Here is a 20247-nt window from a genome sequence, read left to right as displayed (position 1 = left end):
TCACCCCCCTTTCCCATTATATAAATAAAACATATAAAAATAAATAAACAAATAAACATATAATATACCGTAGCGTGCGTAATTGTCCGATCTATTAAAATATAACAAGCATCATTGCGAACGGTAAACGGCGTACACGAAAAGAGGGAAAAAAATGCGTGGATTACCGATTTTATGTTACATTATATATAAAAAAAAATTAATAAAAAGTGATCAAAACGTCCGATCTTCACAAATATGGTATTAATAAAAACTAGAGATCATGGCGGAAAAAATGACACCCCATACAGCCCCGTAGGTGAAAAAATAAAACCGTTATAAGCGTCACAATAGGCCCATTTTATTTATAATTAATTGCCAAAAAAAAGGATTTCATTTAAAAAATATATATAACATTAGAGAATCTGTGTAACCTGCATATGGTTGTGTTCGGGCTGACCTATAGAGTAATAGTATCATGTCACTGTTACCATATAGTGCATTACGTAGACACAGGAACCCCCCAAACGTTACCATATTGCATTCTTTTTTGCGATTTCACCAATTTATATCTTCATAAATAATATATTTGGGATTCCATCATACATGTTATGGTAAAATGAATGACGCCATTACACAGTACAACTATTCCTGTAACAAATAAGCACTTACATGGCTTGTAGATAAAAAAAACTGAAAGTGCTAGAGCTCTTAGAAGGGGAGGAGGGAAAAACGGAAACACTAAGATCAAAATTTGCGCGGTCCACTGGGTCATTTTGGGCCTGGTCCTCAAAGGGTTAAAAAAGTATAAATACATAAAAACAATAAAAATCTCTATTCTTATCAATGTGGTTACACTCTCTCCAACATTTCATTTAGACCATTTGGTGTTAGTGTGTTTAGCCTAAAAATCCAATAGCTCTCTCGTTTGCATAACTTCGCAAATCTATGTAACTGGCTTTCTATTCTTTCTACTGGATACACTTTTAGCAGGCTGGCGTCGGCATTGTGGAACTGAGCAAAATGCCGTAATACACTATGCTTGGCAAATTTGTGTACTATGTTAAATCTGTGTGTATTTACTCACTTCCTTAGAGTCGGACACGTCCTACCTAAGTACTGTAGGCCACAAGGGCACTCCAGAACGTATATAACAAAGTCACTGCTACATGATAAGAACTGTAAAAATTGATATTTCCTCTCCTGACACCTTACTTTTTAGCATTTTTGTTTTGTTAGCAAAATTCGGATAGGTTTTACACACTATTTTTCCACACTTGTAGATCCCTGAATTTTTTTTAAAAAAACTCCCATTTTTAGATTTTTTGGGGTTTTATATTAGGATAAGATGGAGCTATCAGTTGTCCTAAAGTTTGATATCTTCTAAAAATCAGTTTTTTTTTTCTCAGAATTTTTTTAATACTTCTATGGTTACTTCTGAACTTAGTAATAAATGAGACTTCTTTTTTCTCTCTTTCACTTTCTTTTTCCTCCTTTTTCCTTCCTGTGTTCATTACCTGTAGCTTTCTATCCAAATCCTCTGCTCTTTTCTTCGCTCCTTCAATAAATTTTTTGGGATAGTTTTTTTGTTAGAATCTTTCTTCCAGTACTTTGGTTTGCTCTTCAAATACTTCCTTTTCTGTGCAGTTGCACTTTATCCTTAACATTTGACCGAACAGAATATTAGTTTTCCAGTCCTTTTTATGTTCACTGTCATAGTATAGTCAAGTATCCGTTAGCGTCAATAGGTTTAAAATATGTTTTTGTATTAATTTTACCATCCTTAATATAGATATTCAGATCCAAAAATGAAATTTCAGTATAGCTACAATTTTCTGTGAACCCAAGGCCCCATTGGTTATTATTTAAAAAACTCATAAAATCCATCAATTCATCTTTAGTACCGTTCCAAAATATTAAAAGATCATCTATAAATCTTCCATAAAAATTAATATATTTCATAAAATTACCGTTGTATACAGATTCCTGCTCTAACGCTCCCATATATAGATTCGCGAAAACTGGCGTGCATTTCGCGCCCATTCCGGTCCCGAGATGTTGAATAAAAAATTTGTTTTAAAAAACAAAATAATTATTTTCTAAAATGAACTTTAAACCATTTAAAATAAATTGTTTCTGATTATCTGGCATTAAAATATCTTCTTTAAAAACCTGGCTTACTGCTGCAATTCCTTTGTCGTGTGGTATATTTGAATATAACGATGCTACATCTAATGTAACAAGCAGGTCTCCTTCCTTCCAATTCACATTTTCCAGTTGGGATAAAAGATGTCCTGAGTCCTTCAATTATGAAGGCAAAGTAATTACATATTTTTGTAGCAATCTATCAATGTACTCACCCAAGTGACTGTTGAGGGATTCAACCCCCGCAATAATGGTATCTTTCCGGGGGACATTTCGGTATTTCTACAGCTTTGGAAGAAAAAAAAAAAATAAGGAACAGACGGATTTTTTACCAATATACACTCTTGTTCTTCTTTTGTGAAGAAATAATAGATAATAATAATAGAAATAATGCTAGAATCTCTCAGACAATTTACACAAGAACTTTTAATAATACACAATATAGAGAGAGGTGGCAACATTTTAAAATGAGCCAAGGGAAGGAAGATAAAATGGAGATAGTAGCCCCATTGAATCTCAAGAAATAAAGGTAATCACCACCTCCCCAGGAGAATTGTCAGAAACATTAGTCCATAATACTTCATCACCATCCTTTTTAAGGCTGCCTTTAACCCTCTCAGAACAGAAAATCAGAGTTTTAACCCATTCTCACTTGGGATGAGTTGGAAGTGTTAAAGAAAGGACTTCCATTCTGTCCATCCACTAATATGGATTTATTTGAAGCTTTTATTGATCTGAATGATTTTGTGAGGAAATTAACGCTTAGGATGCGTTCACTCCTACAGGATCTGCAGCAGATTTGATGCTGTGTTCAGTTATTTAAATGAAATCTGCTGCGGAAAATCAGCTGCAGATCCTGTAGGTGTGAACGCACCATTAAGAGATTTTTTGCAATGAATAGGAAAAAGGAAAAAGTCCAGATTTTTGCACAGAATAAGGCAGAAAGCATTGTAGAGAATGTGAGTCCAGAACAAACTGCAGATTTTTTGTTAAATACTCCTATCACCTCAGGTTTGAAAAACAAGTCTACCTTTTATCCGATTTAGAGTAAAGGTCACTATATTGAATCATTTTATGAGATGGTGCTAGCAGATCTCAGAGATTTGGAGTGTTCAAACCAAACACTGGAAAGTAAGAAAGAAAGAATGAAAGAGTGCAATTTAAATAGGAAGGAGAGAGTTGCTGTGAAGAATTTACGGGAAAATGAAAAAATAGTGATAAAGAAAGCAGATAAGGGAGGGGGGATTGTGCTAATGGAGTAAGAATACTATCTAGAAGAGACATATAGGATAATAAGAGATGAAAAATATTATAGTAAATTAGATCCTAGTGATATATTTCAGGAAAACCTAAAAAGATTAGTGGAAGAGGGCAAAAAAATGGGAACCCTCACATAAGAAGAACAAGAGTATATATTGGTAAAAAAATCTGTCTGTTCCTTATTTTTATTTTCTTCCAAAGCTGCAGAAATACCAGAAATGTCGCACGGGAAGACCCATTATTGCGGGGGTTGAATCCCTCAGCAGTCACTTGGGTGAGTACATTGATAGATTGCTACAAAAATATGTAATTACTTTGCCTTCATATTTAAAGGACTCAGGAAATCTTTTAACCCAACTGGAAAATGTGAACTGGAAGGAAGGAGACCTGCTTGTTACATTAGATGTAGCATCGTTATATTCAAATATACCACACGACAAAGGAATTGCAGCAGTAAGCCAGGTTTTGAAGAAGATATTTTAATGATAGATAATAAGAAACAATTTATTTTAAATGGTTTAAAGTTCATTTTAGAAAATATTTTGTTTTTGAAAATAAATTTTTTAATCAACATCTCGGCACCACAATGGGCGCGAAATGCGCGCCAGTTTTCGCGAATCTATATATGGGAGCGTTCGAGCAGGAATTTGTATACAACAGTAATTTTATGAAATATATTAATTTTATGGAAGATTTATAGATGATCTTTTAATATTTTGGAACGGTACTAAAGATGAATTGATGTATTTTATGAGTTTTTAAAATAATAACCAATGGGGCCTGAGGTTCACAGAAAATTGTAGCTATACTGAAATTTCATTTTTGGATCTGAATATCTATATTAAGGATGGTAAAATTAATACAAAAACATATTTTAAACCTATTGACGCGAACGGATACTTACACTATCACAGTGAACATAAAAAGGACTGGAAAACTAATATTCCGTTCGGTCAAATGTTAAGGATCGCAACTGCACAGAAAAGGAAGTATTTGAAGAACAAACCAAAGTACTGGAAGAAAGATTCAAACAAAAAAACTATCCCAAAAAAATTATTGAAGGAGCAAAGAAAAGAGCAGATGGTTTGGATAGAAAGCTACAGGTAATGAATACAGGGAGGAAAAAGAAGGTGAAAGAGAGAAAAAAAGAAGTCTCATTTATCACTAAGTTCACAAGTAACCATAAAAGTATTTAAAAAATTCTGAAGAAAAAAAATGGAAAATTCTACTTAGAGATCCTTTTTTATCAGAAGCAGTGACCCAGGGCCCACGTATGATTCTTAGAAGATCTCAAACTTTAAATCTTTAAAACCCAAAAAATCTAAAAATGGGAGTTTTAAAAAAAAATTCAGGGATCTACAAATGTGGAAAAATAGTGTGTAAAACCTGTTCGAATATTGCTAACAAAACAAAAATGCTAAAAAGTAAGGTTTTAGGAGAGGAAATAGCAATTTCACAGTTCTTATCATGTAGCAGTGACTTTGTTATTTACGTACTGGAGTGCCCTTGTGGCCTACAGCACGTAGGTAGGACGTGTCAGACTCTGAGGAAGAGAGTAAATACACACAGATTTAACATAGTACACAAATTTGCCAAGCATAGTGTATCACGGCATTTTGCTCAGTTCCACAATGCCGACGCCAGCCTGCTAAAAGTGTATCCAGTAGAAAGAATAGAAAGCCAGTTACATAGATTTGCGAAGTTATGCAAACGAGAGAGTTATTGGATTTTTAGGCTAAACACACTAACATCAAATGGTCTAAATGAAATGTTGGAAAGAGTGTAACCACATTGATAAGAATAGAGATTTTTATTGTTTTTATGTATTTATACCTTTTTAACATTGTGCCTCTTTTTTCTTTTTTTTTTTTTTGTAAAATGGTTCCAGTATGAGGTCATGAGGGGGAGGAACAAAGGGAGGGCTTTTTAAGCTTGCATGTGTGTTTGTTGAACATTGTCCTTGAGAAAGAGATTTGATATCTCGATACGCGTTGGGCTATGAATAAAACCTAGTAAAGTGTATACAGAACCCTTAATTTACTTGAGAAATCGATACAGGAATCCCAGTGTTTCTCTCCAGATGCTGAAAAGTAGCTACAAGAAACAAAGACTGATCTGGATGCCTGCTGAGATCTTTTTGAAGGAGAACCTGGAGGTGGAGAGGAGCATTCCAAAACTCTGGAGATTGTTTTTTTACAGAACACAACAATCACTGAACTCAGGGAGAGCAGCAAAAAAATCCAATGGAGTACTCAATTACGAGTCTCCACTGATAGCCCGTACAAAATTTGAATATGCAAAGAAGGGGTCCGTGGAGCCTCAGTTGCGAGTCTCAAAACACGGGATATCCCTCTCTTCAGAGAAGGCAGCCCGTTGCCAAGGGGTGCCTCCTAGTGGGGAGAGCACCAAACCACCCTGATACGTAGTCCCTTAGGTCCTCACTCTGTTGCGAGCTTTGGAACCTAAATAGGAAATACTCGCCACAGAGTTAGACTTTGACTTACAGGGGCCACCCTGGTGTTTTCCTATTTAGGTCCCAAAGCTCGCGTGGAGACTCGTAATTGAGTACTCCATTGGATTTTTTCGCTGTTCTCCCTGAGGTCAGTGATTGTTGTGTTTTGTTGGTCTACTTTTCATTGCCCCCGGTAGCCAGAATCCTGCTTCACACCGATGAGGGGCAAATACCACGAAACTGCAGTCTGTGGATGGATGCCTGCCTTGGTACCCTTGTCTTATGTCATTATACTCGCCACAGAGTTAGACCTTGACTTACAGGGGCCATCCTATTGTTTTCCTATTTAGGTCCCAAAGCTCGCAACAGAGTGAGGACCTGAGGGACTACGTATAAGGGTGGTTTGGTGATCTCCCCACTAGGAGGCACCCCTTGGCAAGGGGCTTCCTTCTCTGGAGAGAGGGATATCTGGCTATTCCCGTGTTTTGAGACTGAGGCAACTGAGGCTCCACGGACCCCTTCTTTGCATATATTTAGATTGTTTTCTACAGCCTATGGCCACCTTAACCCCTAGACAACCTAGGGCATACAGGTACGCCCTGGCCACCTGTCACCAGACGCCCCAGGAGCGCACTTAATAGCAGGTGAAGGCCGGCTGCAATCACCAGCCGGGCCCCTTAAAGTTAAGGACAGGCTGCACCGTCGCGTTTAAGTGTAAGTGACAGGAGCAGTTCCTGTGACTGTGAGGGTCCCGGTCACTTTCCTGGACCACCAAAGGTCTCATACCTTCCTCCATGTGGTCCGGCCAGTGCTCTGCTCATTCAATCTGCCACAGGCAAGCTCTGTGAGCAGAGCGCTGTTAACCCTGATCAATGCTATGCTTATGATTGCACATAAACACATAAAAGTCCCTCAGGGGGACTTAAAAAGTGTAAAAGGAAAAAAAAAAGTTTAAAATGTTTTTAAAAATACCCCAAAGCCTCTCCCCCAATTTAAATTAAAATCACCCTCCCATACCATTATACAAATAAAACATATAAAAATAATTAAATAAATAAACATTTTATAAACTGCAGCGTACGTAATAGTCCGATCTATCAAAATATAACAAAAGTGATTACTTATGACGAGTGGCGTAAACGGAATGAGGGGAAAAAAGTGCCAGAACTGCTAATTTTTGTTACATAATATAAAAAAAAAAAAATAAAAAAAAAAAAAATATATATATATATATATATATATATATATATATATATATATATATATGCGTGATCAAAACGTCCGATCTACACAAATATGTTAGTAATAAAAACTAGAGATCATGGTGCAACAATTGATGCCCCATATAGCCTTGTAGGTAAAAAAAAAAAAGTAAAAGCAGTAAAAGAGTCACAATAGGCCCATTTTATAATTGCAAAAAAATTAAAAATTCATTATAAAAAAAAAAAAAAAAAAACCATTAGAGAATCTGTGTAGACCTGGAAACCTGCATATGGTTGTGTTCAGACTGACCTATAGAATAATGGTATCATGTCGCTTGTACCATATAGTGCATTGCATAGACACAGGAACCCCTCAAAGGTTACAATATTGCATTCTTTTTTCTAATTTCACCCATATATATATATATATATATATATACATACATATATATAATCACATTTTGGGGGTTCCGTCATACATGTTATGGTAGAATGAAAAGTGCCATTACAAAGAACACTTGTCCCTTACATGGTCTTGTAGATAGAAAAATAAAAGTACTAAAGTTCTTAGGGAGGAGGGGAAAACGAAAACGCAAAAATGCAAATTGACAAGGTCATATGGGTCATTTTGGGCCGGGTCACGAAGGGGTTAAAATTTGTCATAGACAAACAACTCACCAAACAACAATCATCATCCCAAATCAAACAACATAAATATGGAAGTGAGTAAAAGGACTGTGTGCCTAAGTGCCCTTATATATGTGCCCGGCGGTCGAGTGCCGATCAGCAGGATCAAGCTCATTCTAAGGCTGCATTCACAGGTTCTGTGTTCCTCACGGAACACCGAGGTGGAATGCCTGTAACAGACTCTTCCCTGCCCAGGCAGCATCTGTGATAAGATGCTAGGGGTGGGGAAACTGTACAGATATGCGCCGCGCTGTAATGAATCAGCGCGCATTGCTAGTATTACAGCACATGCATATCTGTACAGTTTCCTCACTCCCAGCATCTAAGTACAGATGCTGCCTGGGCAGGGGGGAGTCCATTACACTCCGGCCAGGATTCCCTCAGCCTGCAGCACTACATATGTACCGCAGAAATCCCGGCCGTTGTAACAACAGCCGTGATTTCTGTGGTACTTATGTAGTGTAAACATATTGTGCTGGGATCCATCTCTACTACTTCATAATTATTTATGATAGAGGGGTCCTTATATCTCTCATATAGTTTACTAAACGTTGTTATAATTTTTTGCACAGTAATAATGAGCATTAACAAAAACCTTTGCTTTCATACAGGTAAAATAGGGGGAAAGGTAGTCCCAACAAGTGGGCTACTCGATCCTTCCCAGTGCAGCCAAGATAATGACTGGAGTGCTGGCTTCCCTGGATCCATCTGCAATTCTTCCATCAGCTTCCACAGATTTGCCTTCTATACCCTATTCCCTTATTCCCTTTATGGAAAGGATATCATTATTTCCAATTCCTATGGTATGTACAAAATGTTTAACACCTTCCACAGTATTTTAGTTTTTTTTCTCATGTGATATTTTATCTCCATTTTACATGTAACTTTTTCCATAAACTGGGGGAATAAAGGCTTATTTATGCAGGGCAAGTTGTTTTGTTTAAGGCCATGTTCACAGGGCATAAGACACCAACCGTTCGGTGACCCGGGCAGGTCACGGAACAGCCGGTGTCAGAGAAGATCATCACGGCTGGTACTGGCTGGATTATTTTCACTGTCGCTGAATTCGGATGCGGGTGCATCAGTGTGTGCTTGCATCCAAACTCCCCGCTGCATGCAGTGGAGTGTGTCGGAGCCGTACACTCCATTGTGAAAACTGACAGGTTCTCTGTGGCCGCTATTCATTGAATAGCAGCTGCAGAAAACTGACAAGTCAGTTTTTTGAGGCGCCGCTAGGGATCCCGGCTGGAGTGTATACTATGTGTATACACTCAGGCCGGGGTTCCCTCAGCTGCAGCACAATGTAAGTTCCGTTGTAATCATGGCCGTTGTTGCCGATTTTCAACAACGGGCATGATTACCAGGGAACTTAAGTTGTGTAAACATAGCCTAAGACTGGTTTCACACTGGCTAAATTTCTTTTGCCAAAAACACTGTGGCCAGATGTTCGCTGTAAGTCAATTGAATTTTTTTAATTTATTTCTTCAAATACAATTTCTGTGGCGTTTTGAGGGTTTGACATATTTTTCTATAAAGAGACATTTCTCTCCCATAGGGTTCAAAGGAATTTTTTCAGTTCATCTCAAAACAGCCATTCACAACTAAAGTCAAAAACGCCCCCCCCCCCAAAAAAAGTCAAAATTATCTTTGACTGTTGGAGGTCAGAACACCACCCCTCCAACCCCCCCCCCCCCCCCCCCCCCCGCCCCAAAAAAAAACAAAACTCATGGAACCCCTTATTTTATCATATAATGTACTGCAAAAATTTGACAAAAAAAAGCATAATTTGCCATTTAGGGGGAGATTTATCAAACTGGTGTAAAGTAAAATTGGATCAGTTGCCCCTAGCAACCAATCAGATTCCACTTTCATGCCTCACAGACTCTTTGAAAAATGAAAGGAGGAATGTGAATCTGATTTTATCCATAATGTTGGAATGTAAGGCGGCATTTATGATGTCTGAAAAGTTGTAATTGGAATACAATCATGGTAGACACAGGGGTCTTCACAAGGTGACAACTGCTTGGCACCCCACAGTGGTGTCCAAGGGAGAAGGGCAGTCAGATCTATGGTGTTTTGAGACTCTTCGATGAGGCTCCACTGCCTCTTCTTTTGCATATTCATGTTTCCCAGGGGGCAATGCACCTAGGATTTCACTGCGTTGAGCGCTTTCACTAGCAGCCGGCAGGTCTCCCTGAGATCAGTGATCTGTTTCTCTTATGGCTCTACTAGGCATTGCTCTCACCTAACAAGAATCCTGCTCCACACTGATGAGGGGCAACACCCCGAAACAGCTGTATGTGGATGGTTCCCTGGCCTTGATTTTTCCCTTGTCATTACATTGACTTATAGGGCCACTTAAAATGGTGGTTTTGGTGGTTTCCCTACAGGAGCCACCCCTTGGCTGGTTCCTACCTGGAGGGATATCTGGCTAGTCCTTTGTTTCGAGACTCTTCAATGAGGCTCCACGGCTCTTCTTTTGCATATTCATGTTTCCCACGGGGCAATGCACCTAGGATTTCACTGCATTGAGCGCTTTCACTAGCAGCCAGCAGTGTTATGTTTTGGCTGGTCTCCCTATGATCAGTGATCTGTTTCTCTTATTGTATCCATGGGGTTAAACAGCTGGTATTAGATTTATCTTTACTTCTAGCTGCTGATAGCACCCACCATGTATGGAGTAGGCTTAGCTCTTTAATCTGTTCCTGTAATAGCTCTTGTTCAGAGGCAATGATCAGCTGACATGCTCGATGTGGACAGATCGTTGTTTTTAAACATGTTGAATAAAAACAACAATATTGCCAGTCATCACTTATATCTTCTATGAGCCACCCCGGTTTGTCTTAGCAGCCCCTCTTGCAGCTCCCCCCCCCCCCCCACGCTCAATGTCTATGCATGTAATAGCACAGACAGCGAGTGCTCCTTAATATTGGGCCGTGTAAATAGGGCCCTTACTTGCTGCCTTGATTTTTTACAAAGTGCACATCGAATATCAGAAAAGGTTTCATGAAAATCCACCTTACTGTTTCTAAAGACAAGGCAAATTTTTCTTTTAGGCTCCAGCGTTGTAAATGGATGGAGGGCCTTGTTACCTAATGCAGATTCCTTCAACTGGTATTTCAGAAATGCGGATTATATCACAGACATCACCTATACAGCTATCTTTTATGGATTTAAGGTAAAGTCAAGAGACTCAAGACATATTGTACCCAAAATAGCCCAGTCTATGAAACCTTCCAATAACGTTGTCATGTTATTGTATTCTATCTAGAGTGAGGACTATGTGCTGATGTCCCATAACCTTACTCAGTTGGTTGACATGGTCCAGATTATTGATATTCGCAGTGGATCCACACAGCCATTGAGCTATGCCAATAATAGCAATGGAGACTGGTACTTCAATGATAACACAACTACAGTAACATATCTAGGTATGTGCATTGCTGTTGCAAGAATAATATTAGGCAATTACTTTTCCTGATCATTGCCTAAAGAGCTGAGGTATCTGGTTATAAGGATTTTTTAAAAATTACTTTACACTATATATATATATATATATATATATATATATATATATATATATATATATATATATTTATATATATATATATAATTTTATTTTTATTTTTTTAAGAGGTTCACTGCTTTGGATAATCCCTACTAGATAATGGGTTTACTGACAATAGATTGATCAATACGGAAACACCCTGTTCAGACCCCCTTCTATTTGTTGTAATTAGTAGGAAACCTGGCAGTAGGGTTTCTTTACACTGTCAAGAAAAAAAATTATGGGGATATAATCATTTACAAAAAAATTATGCACCAAGATAGATATGATGGATCACTGCAGATTAGCATGCGGTTATATCTAAAGCAGATAGGTAAATGCTTTTCGGTGGGGTCTGATTAGAAGAAATAAACAAAGGAGCATATAGATCAGCTTACTGCCCATGGAGACAAAGGTAGCTGAAGGTCTAGGATTGAAGTATATGAAGTAATAAGCTGGCCGGTTCTCAGTAAAGAAGAAAAAAATGGATCAACCAGCTTCAGAGAGACTAAACTTTATTGTTTCATATTTATAAATTTCAGGGTTTAATATAATACAAAGTTACATAGTTACATAGTTACATAGTTGATACGGTTGAAAAAAGACACATGTCCATCAAGTTCAACCAAGGAGGGGATGGATACAGGGAAGGGGGAGGGGTGATAGGTTCTATACATATGCATTTATATTATTTTGGTCTAAGAACTTGTCTAGCCCGGTTTTGAAGCCCTCTACTGTTGTTGCTGTGACCAGATCCTGTGGTAGACTGTTCCACAGATTCACAGTTCTCATGGTAAAGAAGACTTGTCGCCTCCGGAGATTGAACCTTTTTTTCTCCAGGCGGAGGCAGTGCCCTCTTGTCCTTTAAAGGGGGGTTTTACCTGGAACATCTTTTCCCCATATCTCTTGTAGGGGCCATTTATATATTTAAATAAGTTAATCATATCTCCCCTTAAACGTCTCTTCTCCAGACTAAACAAATGTAATTCTTTTAATCTCTCCTCATAACTAAGATGCTCCATTCCCCTTATTAGTTTATTTGCCCGTCTTTGTACCCTCTCCAGTTCTAGAACATCTTTTTATGAATCGGGTTCCAAAACTGGACGGCATACTCCAGATGGGGCCGCACCAAAGCTTTATAAAGCGGTAATATTATATCCCTGTCCCGTGAGTCCATGCCTGTTTTAATGCATGACAATATCCTGCTGGCCTTAGAAGCAGCTGACTGACATTGTGTGCTGTTCTGTAGTCTATTATCTACAAGTACACCCAGATCCTTCTCCATCAGCGACTCTCCCAGAGTAACTCCCCCCAGGACATATGATGCATGTGGGTTATTAGTACCCAGGTGCATAACTTTACATTTATCCACATTGAACCTCATTTGCCAAGTGGACGCCCAAACACTCAGTGTTTCTAAGTCATCCTGTAACATCTGCACATCCTCCATAGACTGTACTGTACTACAAAGCTTGATGTCATCTGCAAAGATAGAAACATTGCTGTTAATTCCATTCTCAATATCATTAATAAACAAGTTAAACAGAAGAGGGCCCAGTACTGACCCTTGGGGTACACCACTTATTACCGGGGACCATTCGGAGTAGGAATCATTGACCACCACTCTCTGGGTACGATTATTAAGCCAGTTTTCAATCCAGTTACACATTAAATTTTCCAAACCGATAGACTTTAACTTACCCCATCAGACGTCCATGAGGAACTGTATCAAACGCTTTTGCAAAATCCAGGTACACTATATCCACAGCCACGCCGCCATCCAGGCTTCTACTTACCTCTTCATAGAAACATATTAGGTTGGTTTGACAGCTTCTGTCCTTAGTAAAACCATGCTGGTTATCACTTATAATACTATTAGCCACTACATATTCCTGGATGTAGTCCCTTATAAGCCCCTCAAATAGTTTCCCCACAATGGACGTTAAGCTTACGGGTCTATAGTTACCTGGGGAAGTTCGAGAGCCCTTTTTGAAGATCGGCATTACATTTGCCTTACGCCAGTCCCTCGGCACAATACCAGTAAGCAAAGAATCACGGAATATTTCATACAAGGGTAGAAAAATTACAGAACTGAGTTCCCTAAGAACTCTGGGGTGCAATCCATCAGGCCCTGGAGCTTTGGTTACATTGAGTTTGTTTAATTTATCTTGGACCATATCTATAGTAAACCAGTTCAGTACATTACATGTGTTAGCAGCACTGGCCCCACCCACCTCAGTACTGGCCCCACCCACCACAGCTCCATCCTCTTTTGTATATACAGAACTGAAGAACCCAAGTAACTCAGCTTTCTCTTGATCCCCAGTTATTAACTCCCCGTCGCCATTATTTAGGGGTCCTACATGCTCTGACCTTGGTTTTTTTGCATTAATATATTTGAAGAATTTTTTGGGGTTTCTTTTGCTTTCTATGGCTACCTGCCTTTCATTGTGAATTTTTGCTGCTTTTATTACATTTTTACAGGTTTTGTTGACTTCTTTGTAATGTTTAAATGCTACAGCTGACCCCTCTGAATTATATTTTTTGAATGCCCCTTTTTTCTCATTTATAGCCCTTCTAACCTCGGTTGTAAGCCATGTGGGATTGGATTTTAACCGTTTATATTTGTTACCCATAGGAATATATTTGGCAGTACAGTTATTTAATGTGGATTTGAAGATTTCCCATTTATTAGCTGTATCCGTATGCGACAGCAGCCGCTCCCAGTCTATGCCCTGAAGTTCTGCCCTTAACCCAGGAAAATTGGCCCTTTTAAAATTAAGAGTTTTTGCCCTCCCAACATGTTTTTCTTTTCTACACTTTAAGCTAAAAGTCACTATATTGTGGTCACTATTACCCAGGTGTTCATGGACAGTGACATCCCCAACCAGCTCAGCGTTGTTAGAAATAACCAGATCCAACAAGGCATCACTTCTAGTTGGCTCCTCCACAAACTGGCCCAGAAAATTATCCTGCAGGAGGTTAAGAAATTCCCTCCCCGTTGTGGTTTTAGCTGAACTGTGACCCCAAACTATATCTGGGTAGTTGAGGTCCCCCATTATCACTACTGTCCCCTCCCGGGCAGCCCGTTCTATTTGTCTATTCAACTGGCCATCTACCTCCTCAGTAATGTTGGGGGGTCTATAGATTACACCAAGAATAATTTTTTCACTCTTTACCTCCTTCTGTAGTTCTACCCACAATGCTTCCACATGATCACAGTCATCGCCCACTATTGCATCTTTTACACTCACTTTAATATCATTTCTGACATACAGACATACTCCTCCTCCCATTCTGCCCACCCGGTCACTTCTGAACAACGTAAATCCCTGAATATTGACAGCCCAGTCATGTGAGGAGTCCAGCCATGTCTCAGTCACACCAACCACATCAATGGACTCCTCCAGAACCAAGGCCTCTAGCTCCCCCATCTTGCTGGCTAGACTTCTGGCATTAGTAACCATACACTTTATATTACCATCGAGTTTAACCGCTTCATTATAAGAAATGGGATTTATTACTGTGCTGTGGCTACAATCATCCTCAATGTTCATCCGCAACATATGGATCTCCCTATGCACTGCTCTTATCCTCCCCCCACAGGACCCTTCTCCTCCCTCCTCATTGTTCTGTCCCCTCTCTAACCTATCTGCCACTACATTACATACTACATTGTCCTCCCTCCACATCCCTAGTTTAAAAACCCCTCCACCCCTTCTAGGATTCTCTCCCCCAGCACAGCGGACCTCCTTCCATTAAGGTGCAAATTATCTGCGGAAAACAGATTGTACCCCAATGAAAAGTCAGGCCAGTGCTCTAAAAACCCAAACCCTTCTCCTCTACACCACGACTTGAGCCATGCATTTAACTCCCTAAGCTCCCGCTGTCTTTCCTGCGATGCGCATGGCACAGGCAGTATTCCAGAGAATACCACCTTGGAGGTCCTTCCCTTCAACTTAGCTCCTAGTTCTCTAAAATTATTTTTAATAGACCTCCACCTACCATGTATCCTGTCATTGGTTCCCACATGGACCACGACAGCTGGGTCATCCCCAGCCCCCCTAAGTAATTTATCCACCCTTTCCACCACATGCCGAACCCTGGCACCAGGGAGACAGCAAACCATTCGGTTGAGGCGGTCTTGGCGACAAATTATTCTATCCGTCTTCCTGATTATAGAATCCCCTACAACCACTAGCTGTCTAAGCCTACCTACAATACCATCCCGCCCACTACTAGTTGGACTGTTCCCCCGGCTGTTAGGGAGAACAGGTTCCACTAGAGCTGCCATTTCTGACACGGATGCCCTTGCATCATCACCTAACTTAGCAATTTTGCTTGGGCATATAGTAGGAGAAGTGGCCTTCCTTTTCTTGGATCCATTACTGGTCCCTCTAACTACATTAACCCAGCTACTTACTTGGGCCTCCTGATCTATATCACCACCCTCCATCTCTAACCCACTAACTTCCTGCTCAGTGAGCCGAAGTTCCCTCTCAAGGTGGCCAAGTTCCCTCAGTGTTGCAATATGCTTCTCCAGATCTCTAACTCGAGCTTCTAGATGGGCAACATGCTCACATCTGTCACAGCGGTACTCACCCTGGAACACCTGCTCCAGTTGTGCGTACATGCGGCAGACTGCGCACTGAATGAATCCTTCCATCTCGCTAGCCATCATCCTCAGTGCAACAAAAACAGTGAAGTTTTAGTCTCTCTGAAGCTTGATGATCTATTTCTTCTTCAGGTCGGATTAGACCCTGGGTCTTGCCAGAAGAAGGTGTAGAAGTGTTTTCACTGTTTTTGTATAAAAAAGCTCTCCGAGGCTATATTTTGGTAGTGTTGTACCATCATTAACTGCTAGACATGCCTCTACAATTAACTTTTGACCAGTTGACACACTTTAGTAGGGGGCATATCAATGGACTGGGGAAAGCACGATGGCCATTATGACAAATCGCCCCCCATCTGGGCTGTTCTGACAAAGCTGTTAGGAAATTCTGAGAACGGTGGTTCTAGAAGGGCACAAAGACCGCAAACAGGCTCCAGATGGCCCAGAAAGATCACCAGAAGAGAGAATCATTTGATCTGCCAACTAGCAAGAGCAGCTCCCCTAGTTTCTTGTCAACAACCCATACACAGGTTATATTTTCATTCTGTGTCTGCCTAGATCATTCTAAGGTGCGTAGCAGATGGAAATTTGGTGTCAAAGCCCCCATTACGGAGAGACGACATAAGGTGATAACATAAACCTGCATGCGCTATCAGTGGAGATAGTGACCACAGCAGTTAGTTCCAGAATTCAATTCAAGATCCTAAGCCGAAGGATTATAAGTAGTGATGAGCGAGTACTAAAATGCTCGGGTGCTCGTTACTCGAGATGAATATCTCCAGATACTCAAGTGCTCGTTTCGAGTAACGAACCCCATTGAAGTCAATGGGAGACTCAAGCATTTTTGCAGGAGACTCAAGTTCGGTAGAGGGAAGGTCGTGTGAAAACCTGTCAACCTCAGAAATTGATGGAAACACAACGGAAATGGACAGGAAACAGCAGGGGCAGCATGTATGCATACCTCTGAGGCTGCCTAATGGCACCATTATGCCTAATTCTGTGCAACAGCCTGCTTAAAACAGAGGTAGGCATATGGACCACCCAAAAACTCAGCCTGACACAGGGAACCATTAAAACAGAGGTAGCATATCATGAACCAGCCAAAAATTCAGCCTGACACATCATGGTGGTGAGAACAGAGCGAACAAGGTAGAAACTGTAGCCAGTCAGCCTTCTAAAAATTATACCAGACCTAGCATGGCATTGAGCACACAGAGAACCATTAAAAATGAGTGAGGAAGCTAGTGAGCCTCCCAAAAATTAGGCCAGACACTGCATGGCATTGAGCACACATAGAACCATTAAAAGTGAGTGAGGAAGCTAGTGAGCCTCCCAAAAATTAGGCCAGACACTGCATGGCATTGAGCACATAGAAAACCATTAAAAGTGAGTGAGGTAGCAAGTGAGCCCACCCAAAAATTGGAGTGAGTCCAGGGCCTGGTATATTTAGTGGACATGAACCCGGGTGCTGACAGCTAACTGGCTAGGCCAGCTGTCAGTCACCATCAAGGGTACACCTGATGCCTCTCGACCAGGGGTGTTGAGGCCACGGCCACGGCTAGACCAAAACAAAACAAAACAACTGGCTGGTTGGTGGAAACGCGATCGTCGGGCCACCGGCAACCAGTCCCGCTCCTCTGCAGACGTAGTGTGACGTCAGGGCATGGCAGTGAGGACACAGAGAACCATTAGAAGTGAGTGAGGAAGCAATTGAGCCTCCCAATAATTAGGCCAGACCCTGCATGGCGGAAGAAGACTTGGCAGTTGGCTGAGAATTGAAGGAAGAGGAGGAGGAGAAGAGGTACCAAGAATCTTCATGTTCAGCTGCTTTCCCTGGGTGGACAGTTGAAGTCACGTGAAATCCAGGCTTTGTTCATTTCTATAAATGTCAGCCTGTCAGCACTGTCAGTTGACAGGCGGGTGCGCTTATCAGTGATAATGGCACCAGCTGCACTGAAGACCCGCTCTGACAACACGCTAGCGGCAGGGCAGGCCAGCACCTCCAAGGCGTAAAGCGCTAGTTCGGGCCACGTATCCAGCTTTGAAACCCAGTAGTTGTAAGAAGCAGAGTGACCGGTAAGGACGTTGGTATGGTCATTGAGGTACTCCCTCACCATCTTCCTGAAGGCTTCCCCCCTACTCTGTCTAGACTGGGGACGGTTGACATAGTCTTGCTGGGGTGCCATGAAACTGTCAGAGGCCTTGGAGAGTGTTCCCCTGCCCCTTGACAAGCTGCCTGCTCCACCGCTCCTCTCCCCTGCTCTTTGGCCCACAGAACTATATCCTCTGGCGCTAGTGGTGTCAGATGGGAAGTACATTTTCAGCTTCTGCACCAGGGCCTGGTCAAACCTGCCTTCGAAAAGGCACCTTGTCAGCCACATTGGGGTAAGTTTTAAGGAACCCCAGCAGCACTAGGTTGAAGACGTGGGCCAGGCATGGTATATGTGTGAGGCTGCCGAGTTGCAGAGCCGCCACCGGGTTCCGCCCCTTGTCACACGCAACCAAGCTCACTGCTAATTACACACGAACCCGGGGTGCCAGTTAAGGCTCAGCAGTAGCCAGCAAGGAGGCAAGGGCAGGCACACTAGTAGTCAACATGGATGCCAGTTAAGGCCCAGCAGTAGCCAACATGGAGGCAAGGGCTGTCACACCAGTAGTCAACATGGATGCCAGTTAAGGCCCAGCAACATGGAGGCAAGGACAGGCACACCAGTAGTCAACATGGATGCCAGTTAAGGCCCAGCAATAAGGAGGCAAGGGCAGGCACACCAGTAGTCAACATGGATGCCAGTTAAGGCCCAGCAACAAGGAGGCAAGGGCAGGCACAACAGTAGTCAACATGGATGCCAGTAAAGACCCAGCCGTAGCCAACATGGAGGCAAGGGCAGGCACACCAGTAGTCAACATGGATGACAGTTAAGGCTCAGCAACATGGAAGCAAGGGCAGGCACACCAGTAGTCAACATGGATGCCAGTTAAGGCCCAGCAACAAGGAGGCAAGGGCAGGCACACCAGTAGTCAACATAGATGTCAGTTAAGGCCCAGAAACAAGGAGGCAAGGGCAGGCACAACAGTAGTCAACATGGATGCCAGTAAAGACCCAGCCGTAGCCAACATGGAGGCAAGGGCAGGCACACCAGTAGTCAACATGGATGACAGTTAAGGCTCAGCAACATGGAGGCAAGGGCAGGCACACCAGTAGTCAACATGGATGCCAGTTAAGGCCCAGCAACAAGGAGGCAAGGGCAGGCACACCAGTAGTCAACAAGGATGCCAGTTAAGGCCCAGCAGTAGCCAACAAGTATCCTTCTACCCCCAGCACCCTTTTGATTTTCAATTTGACTGTAGCAGTTGGGGTAACATTCCCTGCATAATGTAACTACCCACTTTTACCCTCACCACTCTTTCGATTTTCAATTGGACTGCAGCAGTTGGGGTAACATTCCCTGCATATTCACCACCTCTCCCCCCACCGCTTTCTTGATTTTGAATTTGACTTTGATCCTTGAGGATCTGTCAATTGTCTCATGCAAAGGGATCATCACTTGAGGGGTAGTGTACTACAAATTCTAGCAATACAATGTAGCACCAACTAGTTTTGGGGGGCTGTGCGGTACAATCTGGTAGTTGCTGGACCTATACACACTCTGTGACACACCCTTTACTCTGTGCAAGCAGTTGTGAACTTAGAAATGCCTTGCGTATGAAATACAGAAATCAGGAAAAATACTTGTGGTCCCACTAGTTTGTTTTTGTTTTTTTTTTGGGGGGGGGGGGTGTACGGTACAATCTGGTAGTGGCTGGACCTATATACACTCTGTGACACCCCATTACAATGAGCAGTGAGATTCTATGCAGGTGTACTACAAATCCCAGCAATACAGTGTAGAACCAACGAGTTTTGAGGGGGCTGTACAGCACAATCTGGCTAGGCCAGCTGTCAGTCACTATCAAGGGTACCCCTGATGCCTCTCGACCGGGGGTGGTGAGGCCCCGACAACGGCTAGACAAAAAAAAAGCTGGCTGGTTGGCGGGGGCGCGATTGGCAGGCCCCCGGCAACCAGTCCCGCTCCTTCACAGACGTAGGGCTGTGCGATCCAATGTGGTAGTGGCTGGATCTATACACATTCTGTGCCGGCCCCTTACAATGAGCAGTGAAGTTTTATGCAGGTGTACTACAAATCCCAGCAATACAGTGTAGTACCCACTAGTTTAGGGGGGGCTGTACGGTACAATATGCTAGTGGCTGGACCTAGACACACGCTGTGATACCCCCTTACAATGAGCAGTGAAGTTTTATGCAGGTGTACTACAAATCCCAGCAATACAGTGTAGTACCCACTAGTTTAGGGGTGGCTGTACG

At 41.8% G+C, this 20247-nt stretch overlaps 1 protein-coding gene across 1 annotated transcript in view; it reads left to right on the top strand.

Moving 5' to 3' along the window:
* The window catches only part of LOC138783038 (fibrocystin-L-like), a 218263-nt gene that overhangs the window by 129348 nt on the left and 68668 nt on the right, over window positions 1-20247 (top strand). Inside the window, exons 36-38 of the mRNA XM_069957185.1 lie at window positions 8337-8528; window positions 10782-10903; window positions 10997-11156. Coding sequence (XP_069813286.1) covers window positions 8337-8528; window positions 10782-10903; window positions 10997-11156 — 474 coding nt within the window. The remainder of the gene's footprint in view (window positions 1-8336; window positions 8529-10781; window positions 10904-10996; window positions 11157-20247) is intronic.

This window comes from Dendropsophus ebraccatus, chromosome 2, assembly GCF_027789765.1.
Source record: "Dendropsophus ebraccatus isolate aDenEbr1 chromosome 2, aDenEbr1.pat, whole genome shotgun sequence".
Lineage (NCBI taxonomy): Eukaryota > Metazoa > Chordata > Amphibia > Anura > Hylidae > Dendropsophus > Dendropsophus ebraccatus.
This window is presented reverse-complemented; position numbering and strand designations above follow the sequence as displayed.